The following is a 25,584-nucleotide window of genomic DNA, read 5'->3' as shown; positions in this document are numbered from 1 at the left end:
AATGAAGTGATGTCTAAAAATTGTATCAATTAAGTCCACCAATTCTGACAAAAACCGCAATTGTTCTTGATGTAAGTTAAAATGTATTTTATATATTTACAGCATTTGCTCCACATGGATATTACCAAATCTGGCTATGTGTCCAATCACCTGGGCAACTTCTAAAAAATAAGTTCCTAGGGCCCATCTCTTAGAGATTCTGATTTGGAAAGTCTGGAGCAGACAGCAGGAATCAGTATCTATGATATAATATAAAGCATATGTTGGTGTATTAAGGGAATTCCTCCTCTGATTCAGCTAGCTCTTAGACTGGTGGTCCCTTCTTTCAGGGCTTTTCAAATACTACTGTGCATACAAATTACCTACGGATGTCACTAAGAAGCAGATTCTGATTCAGTAGGTCTGGGATGAGACGTAGAACCTGTAGTTCTAACAAGCTCCAGGTGATGTCCATGCTGCTGGTCCAGGGACCACACTTTTAATACTAAGACCTTACAGGCTCTTTCACTCTCTCCACAGGTGAATGATAGAAGGCACTTCCCTAAGTGGTCCACCACTAGAATGTTTTAAGTTTTACCTAAGCATCCTTTAGCATAGCTAGAGTATACAATTTGCAAAATACTTGACATATTTTTACTATGTATCCTACTACCAAGTGAATGGAAACTATTTCCCCCATTTACAGAGTATCACTAAAAGATGAGTGTTACCAATGGCACAATGTAGAGATGAAATTAAAATGTACATAATTTTCACTATATATACAAGGATGTTGGTCACAACCATGTTTACAATAGTGAAATAGTGGAGAAAATTCTAGATGTCCAACAATAGAGGACTGATTAAATAACTTATAAAGGTATCTATTAAAAATAATAATTTAATTCACGATTACTGGTAATGAAAAGATGTTCATGATAAGTAAAAACAAAAGGTTTTGTAAAACCCTATAGTAACAATCCCACTTTGTGGGGGAAAAAACAGTCATGTACACATTTGAAAAAAAAAAAAAAAAGAGCCCAGAAAGATATATACCGTTTAAAAGCATCCTCAAAATGGTGGAATTTCAGGTGATTTTGATATTTATTTATTCACATGACCAAATATTTCCACTACAACACAGACCTAATAAAATTCTGAAAGGGGAACAAGGGGGTGAAAAGAAAACCAAGCAAACCCACACATGCACACATCTTTGGAGAACTACTAGAATGGCTTGACTGCTAGGTAATTTGCATTCCAGAGAGCCAAGCACTTTCAAAGCACTTTGAAAGCTTGTTAAAATTGCAGTCTTGCACTCCACCCCAGACTTACTGAATCTGAATCTTTGACAATAGGCTCTGGAATCCACATATGAAGGAAACACTAACTGTTACAGATGGTGAAGTTTCAAAACCATGTTGTTTAACAAAAAGCTCCCTAGAAATGCAGGGACCTGGACTAAATTTCAACCTATCTAAATGGCAACCTACAGCAAATTCAGAATGGGTGAAATCACAGCACCTACATCCACATCCATATGGAGAGACCACAGGTATCTGAATAACAACAAAAACCTGTACTAAGTGACTTGCTCTACTCAATCTTAATTTTAAGCATCTCATGTGAACAGTGACATTTTCTATGGGCTGAATGAGGTCACAAAGGTTTTCTTTATATTTGAACTATATCTGTCTAAAACTATTCTTATTATAACCCCTTCTATTAAATTCTGTCCCCATTTAGTCCTTCGTTAGTTAAAAGTACCAAACAAACATGGAACCAAATACTGAGGAAATTCAATCTCCTGTTGTTTTCATTTCTCCTTTCTAAACACATTCCAGTTGACTAACCTCAGTAGGTTCTGGTGATTATTTCTTCCAGAGATCCTCTCTGAGGTAAATTTAAAGCATGGACAAGTCTATATTAACAAAAGTCATCGGGGCACCTGGGTGGCTCAGTGGGTTAAAGCCTCTGCCTTCAGCTCAGGTCATGATCCCAGGGTCCTGGGATAGAGCCCTGCATCTGGCTCTCTGCTCAGCGGAGAGCCTGCTTCTTCCTCTCCCTCTCTGCCTGCCTCTCTGCCTACTTGTGATCTCTGTCTTTCAAATAAATAAAAATCAAAAAAATACTTTCTAAAAAAAAAAAGAAGTCATCAAAGAATCAAGCATAATATTTTCTGTTCTGAAAAACACCATACGAACACCAAAAAATTTGCTTAAAGAAAAAGAGAAAAGGGAGGTATCGTGCATCCCTGATGTATCACACTCCCAAATACTTAGTAGAACAATTAACTAACTAATAACGCAACTAACTAAAACTTACTAAAAGTTTTCAAAATGAGACCTCAAGAGTTTTGGGGATTTCCTAACGTTAATAAATTGAGAACATTTTTCCAAAGAAAGCATTGATAAATTTTTCCCCCTTTAAAACAGGAGGGGAGGGCGCCTGGGTGGCTCAGTGGGTTAAGCCGCTGCCTTTGGCTCGGGTCATGATCTCAGGGTCCTGGGATCGAGTCCCGCATCGGGCTCTCTGCTCAGCGGGGAGCCGGCTTCTCTCTCTCTCTCTCTCTCTCTCTCTCTGCCTGTCTACTTGTGATCTCTCTCTCTGTCAAATAAATAAATAAATAAAATCTTAAAAATAAATAAATAAAACAGGAGGGGAAAAAACAGGAGGAAAAAAGGCTGCCATGAGCTCCTAAGAGGATCTAGGAAAAGAGCATAATTTCAGGGAGGTAGTGGACAAGCCTTTCGTTTTATTTTAATCCATGATATGTATTAACCCTGGACCCCTCAGAAGGCCAGGCATGCTAAAACTGGAATTTATTAGGACCAAGAAGATTATATACCCACCTGCAGCTCGCACCAAGCAACCTCAACCCATGTTTCAGTGTCCAATCCTTTATATACTGTTTTAAATGCTCCTCTTCCCAGCTCAATGTCGAATTTCAGGAACCTCCCACTAGGAGAAGTAGCTACAGCCTTCATTTCTGCTTCTTCTTCCATTTCCTTTTCACTTTTCTCCTTGAGACAATCTTTTGAGGACTCTGAAGTTGCCTTTGAACACTGTTCATATTTAACTTCTTGTCCACCTCCTAGCACATTTGTAGGAAGTTTTTCTACTCTTGGAATATTGGTTGTGGTCTTCATTCTCTCATCTTTGGAGGAAGATGCAGCAACTTTATCATCTTCCATCATCTCAACACTCTTTCGGAAGAATCTCTTCCTTTCTGTAGTTTCCCCAGAAGCAGAGAAGGTACTATTTTTTTCTTTTAGTCTAGCTTCCACTGTCAAAGTTGCTGCAAGCTGAGGAGCTCTGTCTTCCAATGAAACTCCATCAGGTTTCTCAGAATCTTCTGTGCTAGCTGGCTCTCCTGAATCAGTAGCCATTGTAATTGAGGTTGGCACTAAAATTTTTCCTGTTCCAGTCTTTAGTCCAGTTACATCTCAGGTATCAGAATTATCAGAATGGACTTCCGTTTATTTAGTCATATGTTTCCATAGCAACCTGAAGAGGGGGAAAAAGGATATTTTAAAATCACCCCACAAAGGAAATCATTAAGGAGAAAACAAGTCACCTGATTGTTTAATCCCTTTTTTTCTTAATAAGAAGTTTGTTCTTTTTCTGTCCAATCTTAGCAACCAGGAGACTCTAGGGACTGTGTCTTATTCTTGTTTACCACTGTAGTCCTCAGTGCCTAGCAGACTACTTAGCATACAGAGCTCAATAAATCTTCATATTGCATGAATGTTGATGAGGAACTTAGTTCTCAGCACCAGCTATCAATCCATCACATTTAAAACAAGTATTCAGGGGCGCCTGGGTGGCTCAGTGGGTTAAAGCCTCTGCCTTCAGCTCAGGTCATGATCCCAGGGTTCTGGGATGGAGCCCCGCATCGGGCTCTCTGCTCTGCAGGGAGCCTGCTTCCTCCCCTCTCTCTCTCTGCCTGCCTCTCTGCCTACTTTTGATCTCTCTCTCTGTCAAATAAATAAGATCTTTAAAAAATAATAAAATAAAAAAATAAAAAATAAAACAAGTATTCAAAACCAGAGCTCACTTAGCTACAAGGTAATACACAATAAGTAAAATAAGCACATAATTTCTCAGTGAGTGATTTTTATCTAAAATTCTGAAATTACTCCAACTGCAGTATTTTTATTGTGGTAAAATATACTTAATATCAAATTTGCCATTTAACCATTTTTCAGCGTACAATTCAGTGGCATTAAGTACATTCACAATGTTGTACAATCACTACCACCATCCATTTCCAGAACACTTTCATCATTCCAAACTGAAATTCTATATCTGTTAAACTCCCCATCTCCCCAGCCTCTGGTAATCTCTGTACTACTTTCTGTCCCTATGAACTTGCTTATTCTAGGTACTTCAGTATAAGTGGAATCATACAATATTTGTCCTTTAATGTCTGGCTTATTTCTCTTCACATAATGCTTAAAGTTCACTCACGTTGTAGCATGTATCAGAATTGCATTCCTTTTTAAGGCTCAACAATATTCCATTGTGTGGGTATACCACATTTTGTTTTTCCATTCATCTGGTCAATGGATTGGTTTTTTGTTTTTGCCTTTTTTTATCCTTTTAATAACCACGGTGAATAATGCTATATGAACATCTAATGGTAGTTCCAAATAATGTAAATACTTGTTAATGAGCTTACCCTCAAATATTAACATAAAGAAATGGCTTTCAAATATCACTATACTAAAAAAATGGCAAAAAAGACTTTAAAATATGCATCTTCTTGAACCAGCAATTCCACTTATAGGAACTTGCCTTAGAAAATAGTCAAGAATCTGGGCAACGATTTAACTATAGCACATATAATTTGGAAAAACTATCCTAAACATAAGCCTAATAGAGGTTTAGTTAACTATCAAAATGAGATGTGACACAGCATTAAGAAACACTGAAGTTTGGGTGTGACTGGCTGGCTCAGTCAGTAAAGCATAGAGCTCTTGATCTCAGGGTCATGAGTTCAAGCCCCATGCTGGCCATTGAGCCTACTTAAAAAACAAAAATATTTTAAAAAAAAGAAAAACACCACAGTTTTTAGTGAGATGAAAAGACATTGCCTATATGTTATACAGATAAATGAAAAAAGAAATATACACAAAAAGCTTCCATACACATATGTACACACTATATGAACTCTGAATGGTAGAATTATTAACTTTATGCTTTCTTGTAGTTTCTAAAACTTTCCACAATGAATGTGTGGAAATACATGGAATTCATAAGGCAAAACCTTGTTTCAAAAATGGTAAAACTACCAGTAAGAAAATTCTCCCTTCCCACCACAAACATGCATCACAAAGTTAAGCTTATATACCCATTATCATGTTATATGCCTCAAAAGGCACAATTTGTTATGCCAAACGAAGCATACACAGAAATACCAAATTTGAAAAACTGAAGAAAACCAACCCTGAACTAAAACAAAATGAGGAGAAACACCCCAAATTGTTCTACACATTTAACACAATTCCTATCAAAATTCCAGCTGGTTTCTTTGCAGAAATTCACCAATTGATCCTAAAATTCATACAGAACTACAAGGGACCCAGAAGAGCCAAAACCAAAACCATTTTGAAAAAGAACAAAGTTGGAAGACTCACCCTTTCCAATTTTAAAACCTACTACAAAGCTATAAAATTAAGACAGTGTGATACTGGCATAAAGAGGTATAGATAAAGGGAGTATAAATAAACAGTCCAGAAAAAAACCCACATATTCATAGTTGATTAACTTTCAACAAGGGAACCAAGAAAATTCAATAAAGAACAGTCTTTTCAACAAATGGTGCTAGGAATATTGTATATGTACATGCAAAAACCTGAAGTCAGATACTCTAAGAAAGGTTTCCTGGGAAAGATCCCCAAACTGAGTTTTAAAGAAAGAAAATTAGCTGGTCCAAGCAAAGAGAAGATCACAAGCAAAGTCATAAAACAGTATGGTATAAGTGCATATAAGTGGTACCATGAATAATAGTTTACTCACTTATTAGAAGCACGTGATGAGGACAGAGAGGCAGATAGTCACTAAGGATTTCTATGCCATACAATGTAAAACAGGGAGACCAGTTAGAGAGCTACTGCCACAATCCAGGAAAGAGATGCTAAGGTTTCAGTGAAAACAGTGGCAAGAGGGACAGACTCAAGACATGTTAAGCAAATACTAAATGCAAGATTTATATCTAAGTGAATATGGTTGTGAGGCAAAAGAAAAGCCTATAAAAATTCCCAGAAATGGGGGCACCTGGGTGGCTCAGTGGGTTAAAGCCTCTGCCTTCGGCTCAGGTCATGGTCCCAGTGTCCTGGGATCGAGCCCCACATCGGGCTCTGTGCTCTGCAGGGAGCCTGCTTCCCCCTCTCTCTCTATCTGTCTGCCTCTCTGCCTACTTGTGATCTCTGTCTGTCAAATAAATAAATAAAATCTTTAAAAAAAAAATTCCCAGAAATGTGCCTATCAGATGACAGGACTAGGAAGTAACTATGTTAATACCAAAGCTAAGAAGTATTCTGTGAGGTTACACTGCCAAATCAATACACTTTAAGTCATCTACTAAGACTAGTACTGCCTACAAATGAGAAAAAGTATCTAACAATGCCTCACTGAGGCAGAGATTTTTTTCTTTAACTTATTCTAACATAATTTTAAAGATTTTATTTATTTATTTGACAGAGAGAAATCACAAGTAAGCAGAGAGGCAGGCAGAGAGAGAGGAGGAAGCAGGCTCCCCGCTGAGCAGAAAGCCCGATGTGGGGCTTGAACCCAGGACCTGGGATCATGACCTGAGCCGAAGGCAGCAGCTTAACCCACTGAGCCACCCAGGCGCCCCTCTAACATAATTTTAGACTTGGAAAAAAAAAAACACCCTGCAAGAATATACAAAGAATCCAGTATACCCTTCACTCACATTCTCCAAATATAAACATTTTAGGTAGGATATTCTTAAGAAAGAAGAGTCTAATTCACTTTACTTCACTAAAGGTCACTTATCCAGAAACCTCAAGAACAGAGATCCATAAGTAAGATAAAAAGACCTCTAAGCAGACAAAAATACATAAAATTGGAGAATTTAAGTTGGAAAAAGCCTTCAAACATTTTTAACTGCATAACCTCTTTTTAAAAATTAAATATTGGGACGCGTGGGTGGGCTCAGTTGCTAAGCATCTACCTTCGGCTCAGGCATGATCCCAGAGTCCTGAGATCTACTCCCAGCATGGGCTCCTTGCTCAGCAGGGAGCCTGCTTCTCCTTCTGCCTCTGCCTATCCCCATCCCACCGCCGCCTGCTTGTGCTTGCTCTCTGTGTCTCTTACAAATAAATAAACTCTTAAAAAAAAAAAGAATAAGAAAAATATAAATCTTACTCAGAATTCGAATATAAAAATAGTAGTGTTGCTCTGGTATAGTAATTCTAACACATTTGGTCACCTGGTTTCCTAAACTGTAAGGATAAGAAGAAACAATTAAGGAGAATGGGGAAATGAGTATCCCCCAGTCTTCTAAATTCTAAAAAAGCAACCCAAGACAAAAATGTTCCTAGATACAAAGAAGGATATTTTTTAAGTATGAGAAAACTGGAAAGAAATAAACAGTTCAATAACAGCAGTAGAGTACTTTAATACCCCATTCTCAGTGATGGAGAGAACAACTAGACAGAAAAGCAAAAAGAATCTGGAAAACTTGGTCAATACAACCAACCAACTTAACCTAACTGCCATTTATAGAACACTCCTAATAAGAGTAAAATATACATTCTTTTCAAACACACATGCAAAAAATCTCCAGAGCAAACCACATATTATATTATACAATAAATCTCAATAAATTTATGAGAATTGAAATCAAAGTATGCTCTCCTACCACAAAAGAATTAAATTAGAAATGAACAATAGAAAAAGGAGATATATATAACTGACCCTTGAATAACATGGGTTTGAACTGTGCAGATCTACTTATTACAATAGAGTACTGTGAATTTGGTCTCTCTTGATTTTTTTTTATTAACATATAATGTATTATTAGCCTCAGAGGTACAGGTCTGTGAATCGCCAGGTATACACTTCACAGCACTCATCATAGTCTCTTGATTTTCTTAATAACATTTTTTTCATAGCTTATTTTATTGTAAGAATACAGTATACAATATATATAACATATACAATATGTGCTAATCAATTGTTTGTTATTGGTTTGTTTGGTATTGGTTATTTGGTACACTATTACTACAAAGTTTTTAGAGAACCAAAAGCTATATGCAGATTTTCAACTGCACAGGGGTTGGTGGCCCTAATCCTCACATCATCAAGGGTCAATTTTAGATCAGTGGAATAGAATCAAGAGTTGAGAAGTAAACCTTAACATTTATGGTCAATCAATTTTCAAATAAGAGGCCAAGACCACTGAATGGGAAAAGAACAGTCTTTCGACAAAAGGTGCTAGGACAATTGGATATATCCACATATAAAAGATAAAGTTGGACTCCTACCTCACACCATAAAAAAATGAACTCAAAGTGGATCAGAGACATAATATAGCAGCTAAAACTCTAAAGCTCTAAAAAAAAAAAAAAACACTGAAGTGAATCTTAGTGACTTTGGGTTAAGCAACGATTTCCCAGATAAAATAACAAAAATACAACTGATAAAAGAGAAAATTGAGAAGATGGACCTCATCAAAATTTAAAACTTTTGTGCTTCAATGGATGCCATCAAGAAGGTGAAAAGCAAAAAGACTGACCGAAAATATGTGCAAATCACATATCTTATAAGGGACGGGTACTCAGAATATATAGGGAATTTGTTTTTTTTCTTTAAGATTTTATTCATTCATTAGAGGGAGGGAGGGAGGGAGAGAGCGAGCCAGCAAGTGAGCACGCATAAGCACGGGAAGCAGTAGGCAGAGGGAGGAGGATCTCCGCTGAGCAAGGCCTGAGCAAGGAGCAGGTTGAGGGACTCCACCCCAGGAGCCTGGGATTATGACCTGAGCTGAAGGCAGACACTTAACTGACTGAGCCACTCAGGCATTCCTATAAAGGAATTCTTATAACTCAATAATGAAAAGATAAATAATCCAATGGGCTCAAAATCTGAATAGACATTTCTCTAAATAAGATATACAGGGGCACCTGGGTGGCTCAGTGGGTTAAGCCTCTGCCTTCGTCTCAGGTCATGATCTCAGGGTCCCAGGTTCAAGCCCCACATCAGGCTCTCTACTCCATGGAGAACATGCTTCCCCCACCCCTGCCTGCCTCTCTGCCTACTTGTGATCTCTCTCTGTCAAATAAATAAATAAAATATTTTTTAAAAGATATACAAATAGCCAATAAACACACGAAAAGATGTTATATATCATTACTCTTTAGAGAAATGCAACTCAAAACCACAAATGAAATATTACTTCATACCCATGAAGATGGCTATGATACAAAAGACAGACAATAACAGGTGTTGGTAATGGTGTAGAGAAATGGACCCCTTATACATTGCTGGAGGGAACATAGAATGGTGCAGCTGCTCCAGAACACAGTCTAGCAGTTCCTCAACAAATTAAGCATTGAGTAACTATATGACACCATCTTCCCAAGAGAAATGAATACGTATGTCCACACAAAACTTGTACATAAGTGTCCATAGCAATGCTATTCACAATAGCCAAAAGGTAGAAACAATCCAAATGTCTGTCAACTGATGGATAAACAAAATGTGTTATAACCATACAATAGAATACTATTTGACAATGCAAAGGAATGAGTTATGGATATATGCTACAACAAGGATAAACCTTGAAAACATTTTGCTAAGTGAAAGAAGCCAGAGGAAAAGACAACATGCCATATGGTTCCATTTCTATGAAAAGTCTAGAATATGTAAATCTATAGAAAGAGAAAATAAATAAGTTGTCACCTGGGGCTGAAGTATATAAGTATATAAGAACATGACTCACTGCAAACTGGCCTAAAGATTCTTTTGGGGGTGATGGAAATATTCTAAAATTAGACTGTAATCAAGGTTACACAATTCTATAAATTTACTAAAAATCATTTGTATTTATATTGGTGAATTTTATAGTATATAAATTATATCTCAATAAAAGATGATGTCTCTCTTAAGAATCTTAAAACATTTTGACTAAAATCTAAGCCATAATATCAAATATGCCTTTCTAAAATTATATTCTCTATCTTCCCCCAATCAATTTTGTCCACTTTCTTTATCTTCAGCCTGGGCTCTGAGTTGAGAATCACTGCTCTGAATGGGAAAGCCCTGACATCAATAATTAATAAAAAACAACAAATAAGAAACACAAACACAACAAATAAGAAAAATAAATCTTTTTAAAACTAGGCCAAGAACTACACTAAGCATAGAATATCTACGGCCTTCCCATCATGGATGCATTAGCTTCTTGTCCATAAAACAAGGGTTCAGAACACAGGCTTTGGAGTGAGAGAAACCTGGAATCAAATCTTGGTTCTGCCTCTCATTCCTCAAAGGAGATTTGGGGCCCATTACTTTACCTCATTCATTCTTGATTTCATTTGTGAAATCTCAAAGGACTGATATGAAAATACACATATAAACTACTTAGCACAGTGCCTGGCATAATATAATAATCAATCAATAGAAGCTTTTATTTTCTACATCTTAATAACCCCTAGGGGCAGTGCTATATTAAAGCACTATTCAACAATACTCTAAAAAACATCAAATGATTTTCAGTAGACTCACTTAGAAAGGCTGATAAGTATATAATGCATTCTTTTAAAGCTTTCCAGTAATAAACCAAGCTGGCATTGCTTCAGTGACCAGGAAATAAACTCTTCTATATTCAGCAATGCAGCAACATACCTCAGTGAAATAGTCCACAAAAATCAGGCCTCAAAACTAAAGTCTCTTACTAAGTTCAACAGCTATATGTTGTAACTTTTATATGACCATTTTTTCCTTCATAAAATGGTAACAAACTGGGAATATGTATAAAGATAACTACAAAAGCACTACCAAAGAGACTGAAATTATAGGGAAACTCTCACAAATGTGTATCCTATATCTACTCCTTTAACTTGTTTGATATATAATCTTGGAGCACCTGAGGGAAAAGCTTGAAATAATCTTCCCTCATAGCTTATCATCCATCAGAAATTCTATCCATCAGAAATTCAGCATAAAATCAGTACTTTGTTAATCCATGGCTCAAGAACTTCAATTTTTGGAACCAGCCATTGAAAGAATATATATAAAGTCAACCTGCTTAATGGGAGAAAACATTTGCAAATGACATATTTGATAAGAAGGTAATATCCAAGATATATACCAAGAACTCATACAACTCAACACACAAAAAAACAAATAATCCAATTAAAAATAGGCAGGAGTGCCTGGGTGGCTCAGTCAGTTAAAGCATCTGACTCTTAATTTCAGCTCAAGTCATGATCTCAAGCCCTATGTCAGGGTCCGTGCTAAGCACGGAGCCTGCTTAAGATTATCTCTCTCCCTCTCTCTCTGCTCCTCCCCCTTCCCTGTCTTTAAAAAAAAACCTAAAAGTAGAAGCACCACATGATTCAGTAATTCCACTACTGGGTACTTACCTGAAGAAAACAAAAACACTAATTCAAAAGTTGTATGCTCACCTATATTTGCTGCAGCATTATTTACAAAAGCCAAGCTTTGTCCATCAATAGATGAATGGATAAAGAAGATGTGGTGTATATATACAAAATGAAATATCACTCAACCATAAGAAAGAATGAGATCATTCCATTCACGATAACATGAATGGACCTAGAGGGTAGTATGCTAGGTGAAATAAGTCAGATAGAGAAAGACAAATATCATATGATTTCACTTACACATCGAATCTAAAAAACAAAACTAACAAAAAGACAACAAAGAGAAACGAACTCACTAATACAGAGAACAAACTGGTGGTTGCCACAAGGGAGGGGAGTGAGGGGACAGGCAAAATAGGGGAAGTGATTAAGAGATACAAACTTCCAGTTCTAAAATAAGTAAGGCACAAGATGAAAAGTACAGTATAGGGAATACAGTCAATTATATTGTAATAACTGTATGGCGACAGATGGTAACTACACTTACTGTGGTGAGCACAGCAGAATGTATAGAACTGTCAAAATACTATGTAGTACACCTAAAATTAATATAACACCGTATGTCAAGTATAATTCAATAAAATTTTTAAAAATAAATTGTTAGAATTATACGGTAAATTTCCCATTAACAATCTTCTCTCTCTCATATATGTATATCACATCAATAAACATTTACCAAGTGCCAAGCATGGTCAGGATCTGGGGATAAAAGAAAAAAAGTCTCTCCTTGTCCTCAAGGAGCCTACAGTTTACCCAAGTTTAACATATACCACTGTTGGCTTCTGGTTCAAGAAGGTGAACTGAACACTTATATCTCTTGTACTTTCCTGGAAAAGCAATGGTAAAAAAGTACAAAAGTATAAGTCACAGGCTAAGGATACAAATGGAAAATGGCATAACAAATACGAGATTTCAACAATTTCTGACAGAGAGTAGATAGGAAAGAACTGGCTAGTAACACAAATCAAAGGATACTACAACCTAAAATATGTAATAGAAATGGTTCCAACCCAGGATGGAGAAGACTTGCAGGACCAAACCCTAGAGATAAGTGATCCCATAAAGTGCCAGAGTTAAAAAAAAAAAAGTCTGGAAAAAAAGGGACTAACTGAAGGTCTGAATTATGAAACAGTTGATGAACTCTCTTCCCCATTCCACCAAGAAAAAAATCCTTGCACGCAAAATATCAAATTCAACAAACCCGGATGAATAAGGGCATCCCAGAGCAAAGCCCTTTGCCCTCTGGTATTTGGGTACTCCAAGTGTAATAGCCAGCTGTCCACCCACTCACCCCAAAATAAAGCCTACCAGTTGACAACCCTGTCTCCGTACACAGAACTCCCAGTCGGCCCTTCTACTAGCTCATTCTTAAATACGGACAGAATCAGGAAACAGCCATTTGGAGAAAACCTGTAACACAGAAAAGAGAGATCAAGAGAAACAAAAATGTCCTTGGAGGAGGTGAAATAATTTAAGAAGCCATTTTTAATTTAATTTTTTAAAATATAGTCCTAAAACTCAAAAATCAAAGAGGTATATAATTAATAGATTCCCTCCCAACCCTGTTTCCCATCTATTCAGTTCCCACCACTCCCCCAACAGGTAACCACTCATTAGATTATTGTGTAGCCCTCTGGAATTTCTTTAGGCAAATAAGCAAATACAAATATATGCTCTCTTTTTCCTTCCTTACACAAAAAATAGCATAGTGTATACCAAACTTTTGTTTATAGTCACAACAACTTGATATTTTTTCCCTGTCACTACACAGAAGTTCCTTATTCTTATTCTTATTCTTTTAAAACCTATATAGTATATAGTATTCAATTATTTGCTACGTTATTTGTTATGACAAATAGCATTGCATATTTTGTACATGTGTATGTATGTGTGTGTGTTTATATATGTATTTCCTGAAATGATATTATTGGATCAAAAGAAATGTGCATATTTAACTTTTATTGATGTATGCTAATATATCCAGAATAATACACATAATACATGTGTATCTTTATATAATGCTGCCAAACTGCATTCCATGGGCATTGTACCAATTCAAACTCCCACCTACAACAAAAAAGGTATCATCAAATATTTTTTTTTAAAGATTTTATTTATTTATTTGACAGAGAGAGATCACAAGTAGATGGAGAGGCAGGCAGAGAGAGGGAAGCAGGATCTCTGCCGAGCAGAGAACACGATGCGGGACTCGATCCCAGGACCCTGAGATCATGACCTGAGCCGAAGGCAGCAGCTTAACCCACTGAGCCACCCAGGCACCCTCATCAAATATTTTTTTTAAAGATTTTATTTATTTATTTGACAGAGAGAGAGAGAGATCACAAGTAGGCAGAGAGGCAGGCAGAGAGAGAGGAGAATCAGGCTCCCTGCTGAGCAGAGAGCCTGATGCTGGGCTCAATCCCAGGACTCTGAGATCATGACCTGAGCCAAAGGCAGAGGCTTAACCCACTGAGCCACCCAGGCGCTCCGTTATCAAATATTTTGACTTGTAACACTCTGATAGATTTTAAAAAGGAATCTCAGTGTGGTTTTAATTAGCATTTATCTTATGAGTGAGGTTAAGCATCTTTCACATAAACAATAATTAAAGTCACGAATAAGCCAAGAATTCTTATTATCACTGCTACCATTTAAGGAAATAAAACAAGATGTATGAATATTGGAAAGTAGGACGCAAAATTCAAAACTTGCAGGCTATATGATTATCTATCTAGAAAATCCAAGCAAATCAACTAACAACTATAATAGGAACTAGAGAGCTCAGCAGAAAGGCCAAAGATCAAATCAACAAACAGAAATCAATAGCTTTGCTATACATTGTCAATAATCAGCTAGAAAATGTAATTTAAAAAGCAGCTATTCTAAGGTGAGGGACGTGGAGTTGGGCAGCACTCAGAAGGAGAGGGAAGGGCTGGGTGTCTGGAGGAAGGCAGGTCACTGAGATTTTAAATACACACACACTATCTTGTACATAAGAGCAACAAAGCTGTAACATACTCATCTAGGAACAAACTCAAGAAGAAATATTCAATACCTATATAAAGAAAACTGTAATATAATGAGCTATAGTAAGTTAAATAATAGTTTCAGCACAGAACAGATAGCATAATAAACATTGTCAGAATAACTGGCTATCTATAACGTGGAGGGGGGGGATGTTAAAGACCCACTTCAGACCAGTCACAAAAATAAATTCCAGGGGCGCCTGGGTGGCTCAGTGGGTTAAGGCCTCTGCCTTCAGCTCAGGTCATGATCCCAGGTCCTGGGATTGAGCCCCGCATCGGGCTCTCTGCTCAGCAGGGAGCCTGCTTCCTCCCCTCTCTCTCTCTGCCTGCCTCTCTGCCTACTTGTGATCTCTCTCTCTCTCTGTCAAATAAATAAAATCTTTAAAAAAAAAATAAATAAATTCCAGGTAGGTTAAAGAGCTAAATGTAAAAGCAAAACTATATAACTATTAAAAGAAAATATGAAAAAAATAATCAATTAATTAATTTTTAAAAATATGGCTGAATATATTTCTAACCTGAAGAAAGACTTTCATAAAAAGACAAAATGCAAAGACCATTAATAAAAAGCTAACACATTTGCCCATCTGACCATGAACAAGGTTAAAAGCTAAGCAACAGACGGGGAGCAAATATTTGCAACATGTATAGCAAACCATTAATATCCAGAATATATGAAGAACTAAAAAAATCAGTAAGAAATACAAATGGCCAATATGTGGATGATAGGAAGATGGCTCAAACTTTTTAATAAGCAGGGACATGCAAATTCAAACAATTTAATATCATTTATTATCCAACAGATGAGCCAAAAAATCTGTTAATACTAGATTTTGGAAAGTGTATGAGAAATTCAGTACTTCATGCACTCTTGGCAGACAAACTGGAATAGCCCTTTCAAACCCTTTGTCAAACTCCTTGACAAATTCCAAGTATCTTTTTTTTTAAAGATTTTATTTATTTATTTGATAGATAGAGATTACAAGTAGGCAGAGAGGCAGGCAGAGAGAGAGAGGAGGAAGCAGGCTCCCTGCTGAGCAGAGAGCCCAATGTGGGGCTCGATCCCAGGACACTGGGACCATTACCTGAGCCGAAGGCAGAAGCTTTAACCCACTGAGCCACCCAGGCGCCCCCCAAGTATCCTAATACATACTGATCACCAGCAATTACACTTTTTGGTATCTACCTGAGAAATATTCTTGTACGTATACAAACATACATGCACTAGGGTTTTTACTGAAGCATTGTTTGGAATAGCAAAAAATACTGAAAAGAACTTAAATATCCATGTATAAGAGAATGATAAAATAAGCAGTGGTAAATCTGTACTATGTAATAATATGCATGTTTAAAAAATGAGAGATGGATATTTACTAATATATAAAAATCTCCTACACATAAATACTATTAAGTGAAAAAAAACAAATTATAGTACAGCATATACAATATATCATTTATGTGGGAAAAAAACTACAAAACCTTATGTTTCCAAATGTACTCATGTATGTTTAAATGCATACAAAAAAGCCCCAAAAGATATGCTCTTAATTTATCCTACAGGTTTAAGAAGCAATTAGTATTAAGCACTATATATATATATATTTTATTAAGCACTATATATTCATTAAAAAGAATGATGTGAAGATACATATATGTATATATATATATAGAGAGAGAGAGAGAGATTGAGACAGAGAGAGAGAGAGCCCTAAGTCATATTCTCTGGGAAAAGAGCAAGTCATAAAATATTTTTATTTGCATATGCATATGCATGTAAATACAGAGAAAAAAGACTGTGCAAGTTCACAGTCAACTTCCTTTTAAAGATTTTTAAAAATTATTTCTAAGTAATCTCTACACCCAACATGGGAACTTAAAACCCTGAGATCAAGAGTCTCATGCTCTACCAACTGAGCCAGCCTGGCACCCCTACAGTCAACTCTTGACAATAGTTACCCACTGGAGGGCAAAATTGTGTAAAGGTGGACCTTAAGGTTTTAATCTACCTGTATGTTAGTTTAATCCTTTAAAGCAGAATTGTCCATCAATAACCTGTACAAAAGAACCAGTTAAGGATATTATCATTTCTTGGGGCACCTGGGTGGCTCAGTGGGTTAAGCCTCTGCTTTCAGCTCAGGTCATGATCTCAGGGTCCTGGGATCGAGCCCCACATCGGGCTCTCTTCGGCGGGAGCCTGCTTCCCTCACTCTCTCTCTGCCTGCCTCTCCGCCTACTTGTGATCTCTTTCTGTCAAATAAATAAATAAAATTGTCTTAAAAAAGAGGATATTATCATTTCTCTAAGTAACTGAAAGAAGAAAACAAATAAGGTATGTACAATATAAATACAAATAAATATCAATTAACACTTATTGAATGCTTTGTGCCAAGCACTGTAAGCCCTCTCATGCATTCTCTCATGTAATCACCACAAAAATCTTGACATAGGTAATATTTTTATTCCCATTTTACAAATGAGGAAACTAGGCTCCAAAAATTAAGTTAACTTGTCAAAAATCACACAGCCAGTAGAAACCAGGGCCAGAATTCAACTCAGGCACTGGACTCCCAAGTCCACTCTTTATTCATAATATGGGGCCACATATGACATGCACCCACATATGACATGGACCCACATGCACAACACTATACACAACCCTGAATTGCAGAGATACATACAATGCATAACCACATTACAGTCCTTGGGAGTTTATAACACTAAAACTATCTTCTTCCTCACTTCCATCATCCAGTTTTGCTTTGGCAAGATCATTTCCTCAATTAAAGATGCTCATTTTATATGAAGATATTTCTGGGTTCAAATTAGAAAAGGGGTTGAGATCATCTCCATCTTCTTTTGTTATCAAAATTAAACAATTTATATTTATTGGGGCACTTGGCTTTATATTTATCAATCATCTACCCTCAAATCCCTAATTAACACTTTATTCTGCCTGACCCTTTACAACAGTTGTGGCAAAACTATATACAGCCCTCAAGCCAAATTTACCTCACTTCACTCCTAGTTTCTGTACAGCAGGTGACCTGAGAAAAATTTTTATATTTTTAAATGGTTGGGGAAAAAAATCAAAAGAAGAATAGTATTTCGTGACACAGAAAAATTATTCAAAATTTGTATTTCAGTGTTCATAAATAGTTTTATTGGAACACAGCCACACTCATTCATTTACATATTGTCTATGGCTGCTACAACAGCAGAGCTGTGTTATTGCAACAGATTTCATGGTCTGCAAAGCCTAAAATATTGACAATCTGGTCCTTTACAGAAAAAGGTTTATAGTTTCCATAAGAACTTCATCTACTTAACTCAAAGACTCCTAACAACAACCCTAAGAGCTATGTAGTATTACCCTGAATTCTGAAAATTAGGAAGGCTCAGAAAAGTTTATCGTCTTGCCCAAGTCACAAAGCTAGTAAGTGAAGGGGAAATTCTGGAACCCCAGTTTTCTAGCTCCAAATCCAACATACTTTCTACCATACTACCACGTTCTAAGAACCCAACCCCTCCTGATTAATCAATGAGTTTAGATCTTTGGTGCTAAAATTTACCAGATGGTTAGAGGCACAAAAGCTTTAAATTGGTAAGAAAACATTTCTCAATTGAGAAACTTTGACTCCAAAAATATGTTAATAGAATACACTATGTTTCATATACCATTGTGTAATTTACAAAGTATATTTTCTCAGTTAGCCAAAAAAAAAAAAAAAAAAAAAACAAAACTCTGCAAAATAGGTAGGGCTTTTGCTTTGTTTAGTAACAAATAAGGAAATCGATGCTCACCGATTTATACAAGGTTACACTGAGAGCAAGACCAGAACCTAGGCTGACTCCTACTCCAGTGACATTTTCACCTGGAAACACAGTCTCTTCTCATAAGGAATGCACCTGTTTTGTGTTGTTTTTGTTTTTTTTTTTTTTTCCCTTTAGAAACAAAAGCACAGGGGCGCCACGGTGGCTCAGTGGGTTAAAGCCTCTGCCTTCGGCTGGGGTCATGATCCCAAGGTCCTGGGATTGAGCCAGACACCCTGGCTCATCAGGCACCCTGCTCAGCAGGGAGCCTCCTTCCTCCTCTCTCTCTCTGCCTGCCTCTCTGCCTACTTGTGATCTCTGTCAAATAAATAAATAAAATCTTAAAAAAAAAGAAACAAAAGCACATAACTTACACATTTAAAATATTAAGAAATCTAAAATGTTTAGTAGAGATAAATTAACAATTTAACAAAATAACAATTAACAGAAGGGATACTAAAAATTGCCGGTCTCTTAACATTCGGATCTCTGTTTAAAGTCACCTCCTCAAAGAAACCTTCCAAACTAACCAACTGAGCTAAAGAGGCTTCTCTCTAACATCCCAGCACCCTTTAAAAAAATTTCTTCTCAGGGTGCCTACTTGACTCAGTCGGTGGAGTATGGAACTCCTGATCTCGGGGTTTGAGCCCCATGTTGGGTAGAGATTACTTAAAAATAAAATCTTTCAAAAAACTCATTCTTCTCAGCATTTATGTTCTGATATATTTGTTGACTGTTGTCCTCCAACTATAACGTAACCTCAAAGAGAGCAGGGTCATTGCCTGCTTTGCTTCCTTTTCAACTATTCCCAACACACCAACCCTGCACACTGGAGGAACACAATAAATATTTGTTCAATGAATGGCAGAACCTTACAAATATGTTGGGTAAGTCATACTCCAAAATTCATTTGGATTAACAGATTCAGAGTAAGTTATCAGGGCTTTTGAAAGCTTCCTTAGTAAATGAACCACAGAGCTTCAAGGGTTTTTTCCCCCCTCTTGCTAGAAACCTTCAAAGGCTAACTATGAATGGAAATGCCACAGTAGCTCATCAGGACAAAATTATTCTCTGGGCAGCACTGGATATGGTCAGAGCTGAACTAGCACCCCATGGGTCTTGGGGCTAATCAAGCCAATTTCCCATTCTTCTATTAAACACACCCTCTAGTGTTTAAAACAATTCAAACTAACGTTTCTAATTACACTTAACTGAAGGCTGAGATTTACCAACAAATTGTGCTGTGCTAAATTTTAACTCTCATTTTTACAAGTAATGGAACTAAAATAATCTTACATGATTACTAAATGAATAGGACAATGTACAGGTCATTACGGCCTAAGCTACAAATAAAAAGTCTCCACAAGGTACTGATGATATATGTTTTGGTCAAGAAGCAGGCTCACAATCAGAAACCAAATAACACATAGATAAGGATGCTCTTAGGATAAATCCAATGCCAATGTCTGCTTAATTATAAACTAAATCTGCTTTTCCCCCCAGTTATAATCAAAGATTTCACCCTATACAAACAATCCAAAAACAAAAATAATACTCTTTATTTTTAAAAAAGAAAAACACTTATGTAAAAAACAAAACACTTATGTAACTTTACCGTAAGGATTGTCTAGTTTGCCATATTGAGGTTTCCTGATCATGAAAGTCCAACTGCCTCATAAAGAGCTTTAGAATATCCCCACTCTTCAAATACAAAGCATGACCTTCAAAAATGCATTTAGAAACATTTCTCCTCCACAAAAGCCCAAAGAATAATTACATATTGCCACAAAATAGCTTCATATATAGTATCACGTATTATGTATTTTTTTAATTGAAGTATAGTTGACACAAAATGTTACATTAGTTTCAGGGAAACAACATAGTGTTTCCACAAGTCTATACATTATGCTATGCTCACCACAAGTGTAGCTACCATCTGTCACCATACAACATTATTACAATACCGTTAACTATGTTCCCTAGACCGTACCTTTTATCCCTGTAAATTACTACTTCCATAACTGAAGCCTGTATCTCCCACCCCCTTATCTATTTTATAATTTATAAAACTTCAAGATAATCCACATACAAAAAAATACAGCTGGACCCTTACCTCATACTATATACAAAAATTAACTCAAAATGGAACAAAGACCTCAATATTAAAGTTGAAACAATAAAACTCTTCAAAGAAGAGATAGGAGTAAATCTGCATTGTCTTGGGTTTGGCAGTGGTTTCTTAAATATAACACTGAAAGCACAAGCAACAAAAAAAATAGATAAACTGGACTTCAAATTTCAAATTTTTTGTGCATCAAAAGACACTATTAACAAGTAAAAAGACAACTCTGAATAGAAGAAAATATTTGCAAATCATATGTCTGATCAGGGTCTAGAATTTAGAATGTATTCTTTTAAAACGCTTTAAGTCAACATTTAAAAAAATTAAAAATGGGCAAAAGACTTAGTTCTCCAAAGAACAAATTCAAATAGCCAACAGCCACATGAGAAGATGCTACACATCATTAGTCATTATAGAAAGACAAATAAAAACCACAATGAGATCCCTTTTCACACCCACTTAGTATGGCCATAAAGCACACAAACAAAAAAAAAACAGAAAGTAACAAATGTTGGTGAGGATGTAAAGAAACTGGAACCTTTGCCTTGTACATTGCTGGTGGGAATGTAAAATGGTGCAGCCACTGTGGAAAACAGTTTAGTGGCTCCTCAACAAGTTAAACAGAATGACCATATGACACAATAATTCCACTTCTAGGTGCATACCTGAAAACAGGTTTCAAACAAAAATGTGTACTCAAATATTCATACCAGCATTTTTCACAAAAGCTAAAAGGTAGAAAAATCCCAAATGTCTATGAACTGATGAATAAATAAACAAAATGTAGTATATCCATTCAAGGGAATATTATTCAACCATAAAAAGGGAATGCAATATAGGGGCACCTGGCTGCCTCAATCAGAAGAGCATGTAACTCTTGATCTCAGGGTTGTGAGCTTGAGACCACAGTGGGTGTAGAGATTACTAAAAATAAATAAATAAATAAACTTTTTAAAAAAGGAATGAAATACTGGTACATGCCACATTAGTGAACCTCAAAAACATGTGAAGTGAAAAAAGCCAGACAATAAGGTAATATAATGCATGATTTCATTTATATGAAATACCCAGAATAGGAAAATCCATAGAGATGGAATATTAGTGGTTGCCAGGGGCTGAGATAAATGGGGAATGGGAAGCCATGGTTTAATGGGAATAGGGTTTCCTTCTGGGGTGATGAAAATGTTTTGGAACTAGATATGCAACATCATGAAGGTACTTAATGACACTGAATTGTACACTCTAAAATGGTACATCACATTACGTGAATTTTATCACAATAAAAAGTTACCAGGTTAAAACACAGAAAACAATGTTACTTCATTTCTGTTAATGAAATATATATATATATCCCTGAGGAAAGGGGCATTAAAGGCTCACTACTGCAGTAACTTAACCTCAACATTTTCTAAACCAAGTATCTCATGACAAACTCTACCAAAACAATTTAAAATGGCATCAATTCTGCTCTTGAAGTTTTGGGAATTTCTAAATGAAATCTTTTACAGACGTCCTTTACAATCTTCAAACATCTCCTAACAGTGCCATAAACTTGATGATCTCACACAAAAAATGGGAACCCCCCCCAGCTGAAAGTATTCTGGGTTTTAGCCAAGAGAAATAATCAAATATATCTGCAAATAGAACTGGTCTACTTATACTAAGATGGGGTACTGAGAAAGGGTTTTTTTTTTTCCTTACACACAACCTCCCCCCACACAAACATATACACAAAAATTTAGAACTTCTGTTAATTTTTTAAAGTAAATTATCTGATGATAAATCTTATAGTAATAGAACAATTCTCATTTCTTTATTTCTGATTACTCTGGTTCTATGCAACCACTGGCTTTATCACTTACTAGCTAACTAATGCACACCTTAATGAAAAATTCCTATACTTTATGGAAGAAAGTTAAAGTCCAAATTACAGAAATTTAACTCCTAAAACACTATAGAATAATTACATCAACAAATGTAGACTTGTGATATGAGGATCAACATTGGTTTAGAAGTCAGAATTCCAGGGTCCACCACTTACTTACTAGGGCAGGTCTTATCTCTCTGTGCTTTATTTTCTCTCAAGTATAAAAAGGCCAATAACTTTCCTGCCTGCCTACAAACAGAAATACAGTAATAAAAATATGTACAAGGTATGATGGGACCACTGAAGTGGGGCACCTAATGGAGCTTTGTGGAGGATGCTGGGAAAAGGAAAAAAAGTCGGGGGCAGGAAAGGCTTTCGGGAATAACTAATGACTAAGGTTAGTCTAAAAAGAATGAGCTCAAATTCACAGCGCGGGGAAAAGAGAGCATTCCAGGTTTGGGGGCAGAGGCATCAGAAGCAAAGGCAGAGAGATGAACACCAAAAACCTGCTCATGTTATTCCCCTTCTTAAATAGTCAAAGGCTCCTAATTCTGAAGGGTAGTCCTTCACCCCAGCCTCAAACTAAGATTCCAGCCTTATCTCATTCCACTCCCCAGATATACCAAGATTACACTTTCCAGCCTCAAAACTTGCAGATTCTTCCACTCCAGGAACATCTAGTTCAAGACAGGGAGGCTACCTTGCCTGCAAAATTGGTGCAACATTCGCGGGCTCTCATGGTGCTTTAGTACTTCTACTCTACCGCTTAATACACCAAGTATTCATCTTAATGTAAGAAAGTATGAATATAGTATTAGCTTTTGTATTTAAACTCTGGGTAGTCAAAACAAGGATTACACTCTTTGCAACATCAAAGCAGAATAAAAGAAAAAGGGCATGGGAATGTTCTCAGATTTGCAACATTTCCGAGATACTGAGTATATGTCAGTAAAGTTTGTAAAAAGTAACCATGAAAAGTTACAAATTCATAAACTATTAATCTTGACCCAGAACAGAATGAGACCATCACCAGGCATCCTTACCAGAAGATAAGTAATGTATTCAGAGAACAAAATGTCCTAGTAATCTGCTATAATTTAAACTCACACCAAAAAGCAAGTGCCAATTTTCAAACAAGGTAAATTCAGAATGACAAAAAAAAAAAAAAATCATGTATAATTACTTCAGCATTCAGAATCAGCTTTAGTGTATTTTAGCCATCCTTAAATGCAGGTATCCTTCCCTTAGGCTGCTGACTTTAAGCAATTTTTAAATTCATCAAGCTAAAGGTTAGAGACTGTCTAGAAGACACCTGCTGCTCTGTGTCATATACTGAGATCTCTTCAAAAGTTATCCTGGTATTACAACGTACTATAAATGAAAAACAGGTAACAATGCCTTCCCAAATTGGATGTAATCACTACCACACAGACTTTCACAACTTAAAGCCTATTTATTAGTATAATTGCTTTAGTCAAAGGTAATTCTTAAGAAGGAATAGCCATACCACTCGCATCTGTTTTGAGGGTTCAATTTCATTTTAACAGGGTCTATCAACTCCCAAGATAGGAAGATATACACGTGCAGGATTTCCATCCACAGCCCACCCCATAAATGTTTCACCACTCTTAACTAGTCGAACAAAACCTCTTTCGGCACAGTGAGGCCACCTCACCACTTTTATCCTAAACATACCATTTCCTCCCCATCCTCAAGCTGTCAGTCACAGAAAACACCACCCGTTGCCAAATAACACCTCTCAATCTCCTTGAACCTAACCCACTTACAGAACCAGACAGCAATATTCTCTCACCCGATCTAGTCCTATCGACTTTCACACATCAACTGAATCTCTATATTAAGTCCACTTTTCCCCACCCCTTTACCCACTGAAACTCAACTTCTCACTCCTGAAGCGATCTTCTCTTTCAGCACCCTCAATCTCACTTAAATGATCACTCAGTCCTTTGTCAACCATCTCCCGCCCCCCCATACATCCTCTCACCTTCCCCATTCCCTAGTCCTCCATCAACTCCCAAAGTTGCCACCCCCAACAAAAACAGAAAAGACAAAAAACGCACCTCAAACCCAAACCTGCCCTTCTCCACTCCCCCCCCCCCCCTTAGAATTTTCCTCTCCGCCTGTTCGCTCAAACGGACAGCAACTCCGACAACCGCGAAGACCCAAGCCCGGCCTCGTCCCATACCTCTTGGCGACGACAATCACCCTGCCTCGGTCAAGCCGCCCCCCACTAGGGCGCTTACTCCTCAACAGACTCTTGGCCACCGCTGCCTCCCTCCATTCATCCCCGGCCCATTCATCTCTCAGCCGGATCCCAGACACGCCCCCCGGCCTCCTCCCTCTCTCCCAGAACCCTGGCCGGCCCGGGACCCTCACCAAATTAGAGGCTCTCACGGACAGAGACTCGGACTGTTTCCCCTTCTCCCTCGCCCTCCTTCAAGCCTGCGCTTGCCCCTCGACGAGCCACACCGTAGAATACACACATATACGCACACCGCCTCCTCTATCGCCTCCTCCGATGCTTCTTACTCCCCTCCTCGATGTCTCGAGCTCCGCTCCGCGTTGTGTGCGCGTGCGCGTGCGAGCGTCTCCTGCGAGCCCACCGGGCCAGCTACAGCCGGTAGGTAAAGAGCGGGCGGGGTTAGGGGAGCGGGGTACGAGCCCAAGCTCGCGCTCGCCCGGGAGCAGAGCAGGCGCACGCGTACTCCAGCCAAGGAATTCTGGAGAGGAGAAAGGGGTGGAGGGGGGCGGGGAGGGGAGGAAAGAAGAGGGGGAGGGGCGGAGAAAGCCTACGGAGCAGCCCCAACTCCGAACAGCCCCTATCGCTGCGAGGTGCCGAGTGGCTAGCCAACTAGAGCGAGCGCACTCCTCCCCCGCCCTCTTCAGCGCAGCGGGAGAGAGGGATGCGCGTCGAACAGGAGAAAGGCTTCTGTCCTTTCCAAAAAGACACGCGTGACACCTCCTTGTGTTCCAAAGCTCTGTCTCCACGGCTGCTTTACCTTCTTCCCCTCCAAAAAAGAAAAGTCCAAGCACACACTACTTCCCAGCCACCCACCATCCACACTGCTATCCGCAAGCCTCTAAATGCAGCAGCTCTGCTGAGATGTGGTACCCGCGGGC

The 25,584-nt window shown here is 37.7% G+C and overlaps 1 protein-coding gene across 3 annotated transcripts in view; it reads right to left on the bottom strand.

The window, feature by feature from the left end:
* The window catches only part of WNK3 (WNK lysine deficient protein kinase 3), a 144,910-nt gene extending 119,740 nt beyond the window's left edge, over nt 1-25,170 (bottom strand). For all 3 annotated transcript variants that reach the window (XM_047716927.1, XM_047716928.1, XM_047716929.1), the window contains exons 1-2: nt 24,958-25,170; nt 2,832-3,486 (exon numbers count right to left, since the gene is read on the bottom strand). In XM_047716927.1, the coding sequence (XP_047572883.1) occupies nt 2,832-3,368 (537 nt within the window). In that variant the 5' untranslated portion in view covers nt 3,369-3,486; nt 24,958-25,170. The remainder of the gene's footprint in view (nt 1-2,831; nt 3,487-24,957) is intronic.
* Between the last annotated feature and the right edge of the window lie 414 nt (nt 25,171-25,584).

This window comes from Lutra lutra, chromosome X, assembly GCF_902655055.1.
Source record: "Lutra lutra chromosome X, mLutLut1.2, whole genome shotgun sequence".
Lineage (NCBI taxonomy): Eukaryota > Metazoa > Chordata > Mammalia > Carnivora > Mustelidae > Lutra > Lutra lutra.
Note: the sequence above shows the minus strand (reverse complement) of the source record. Positions and strands in the feature narration are given on the sequence as shown.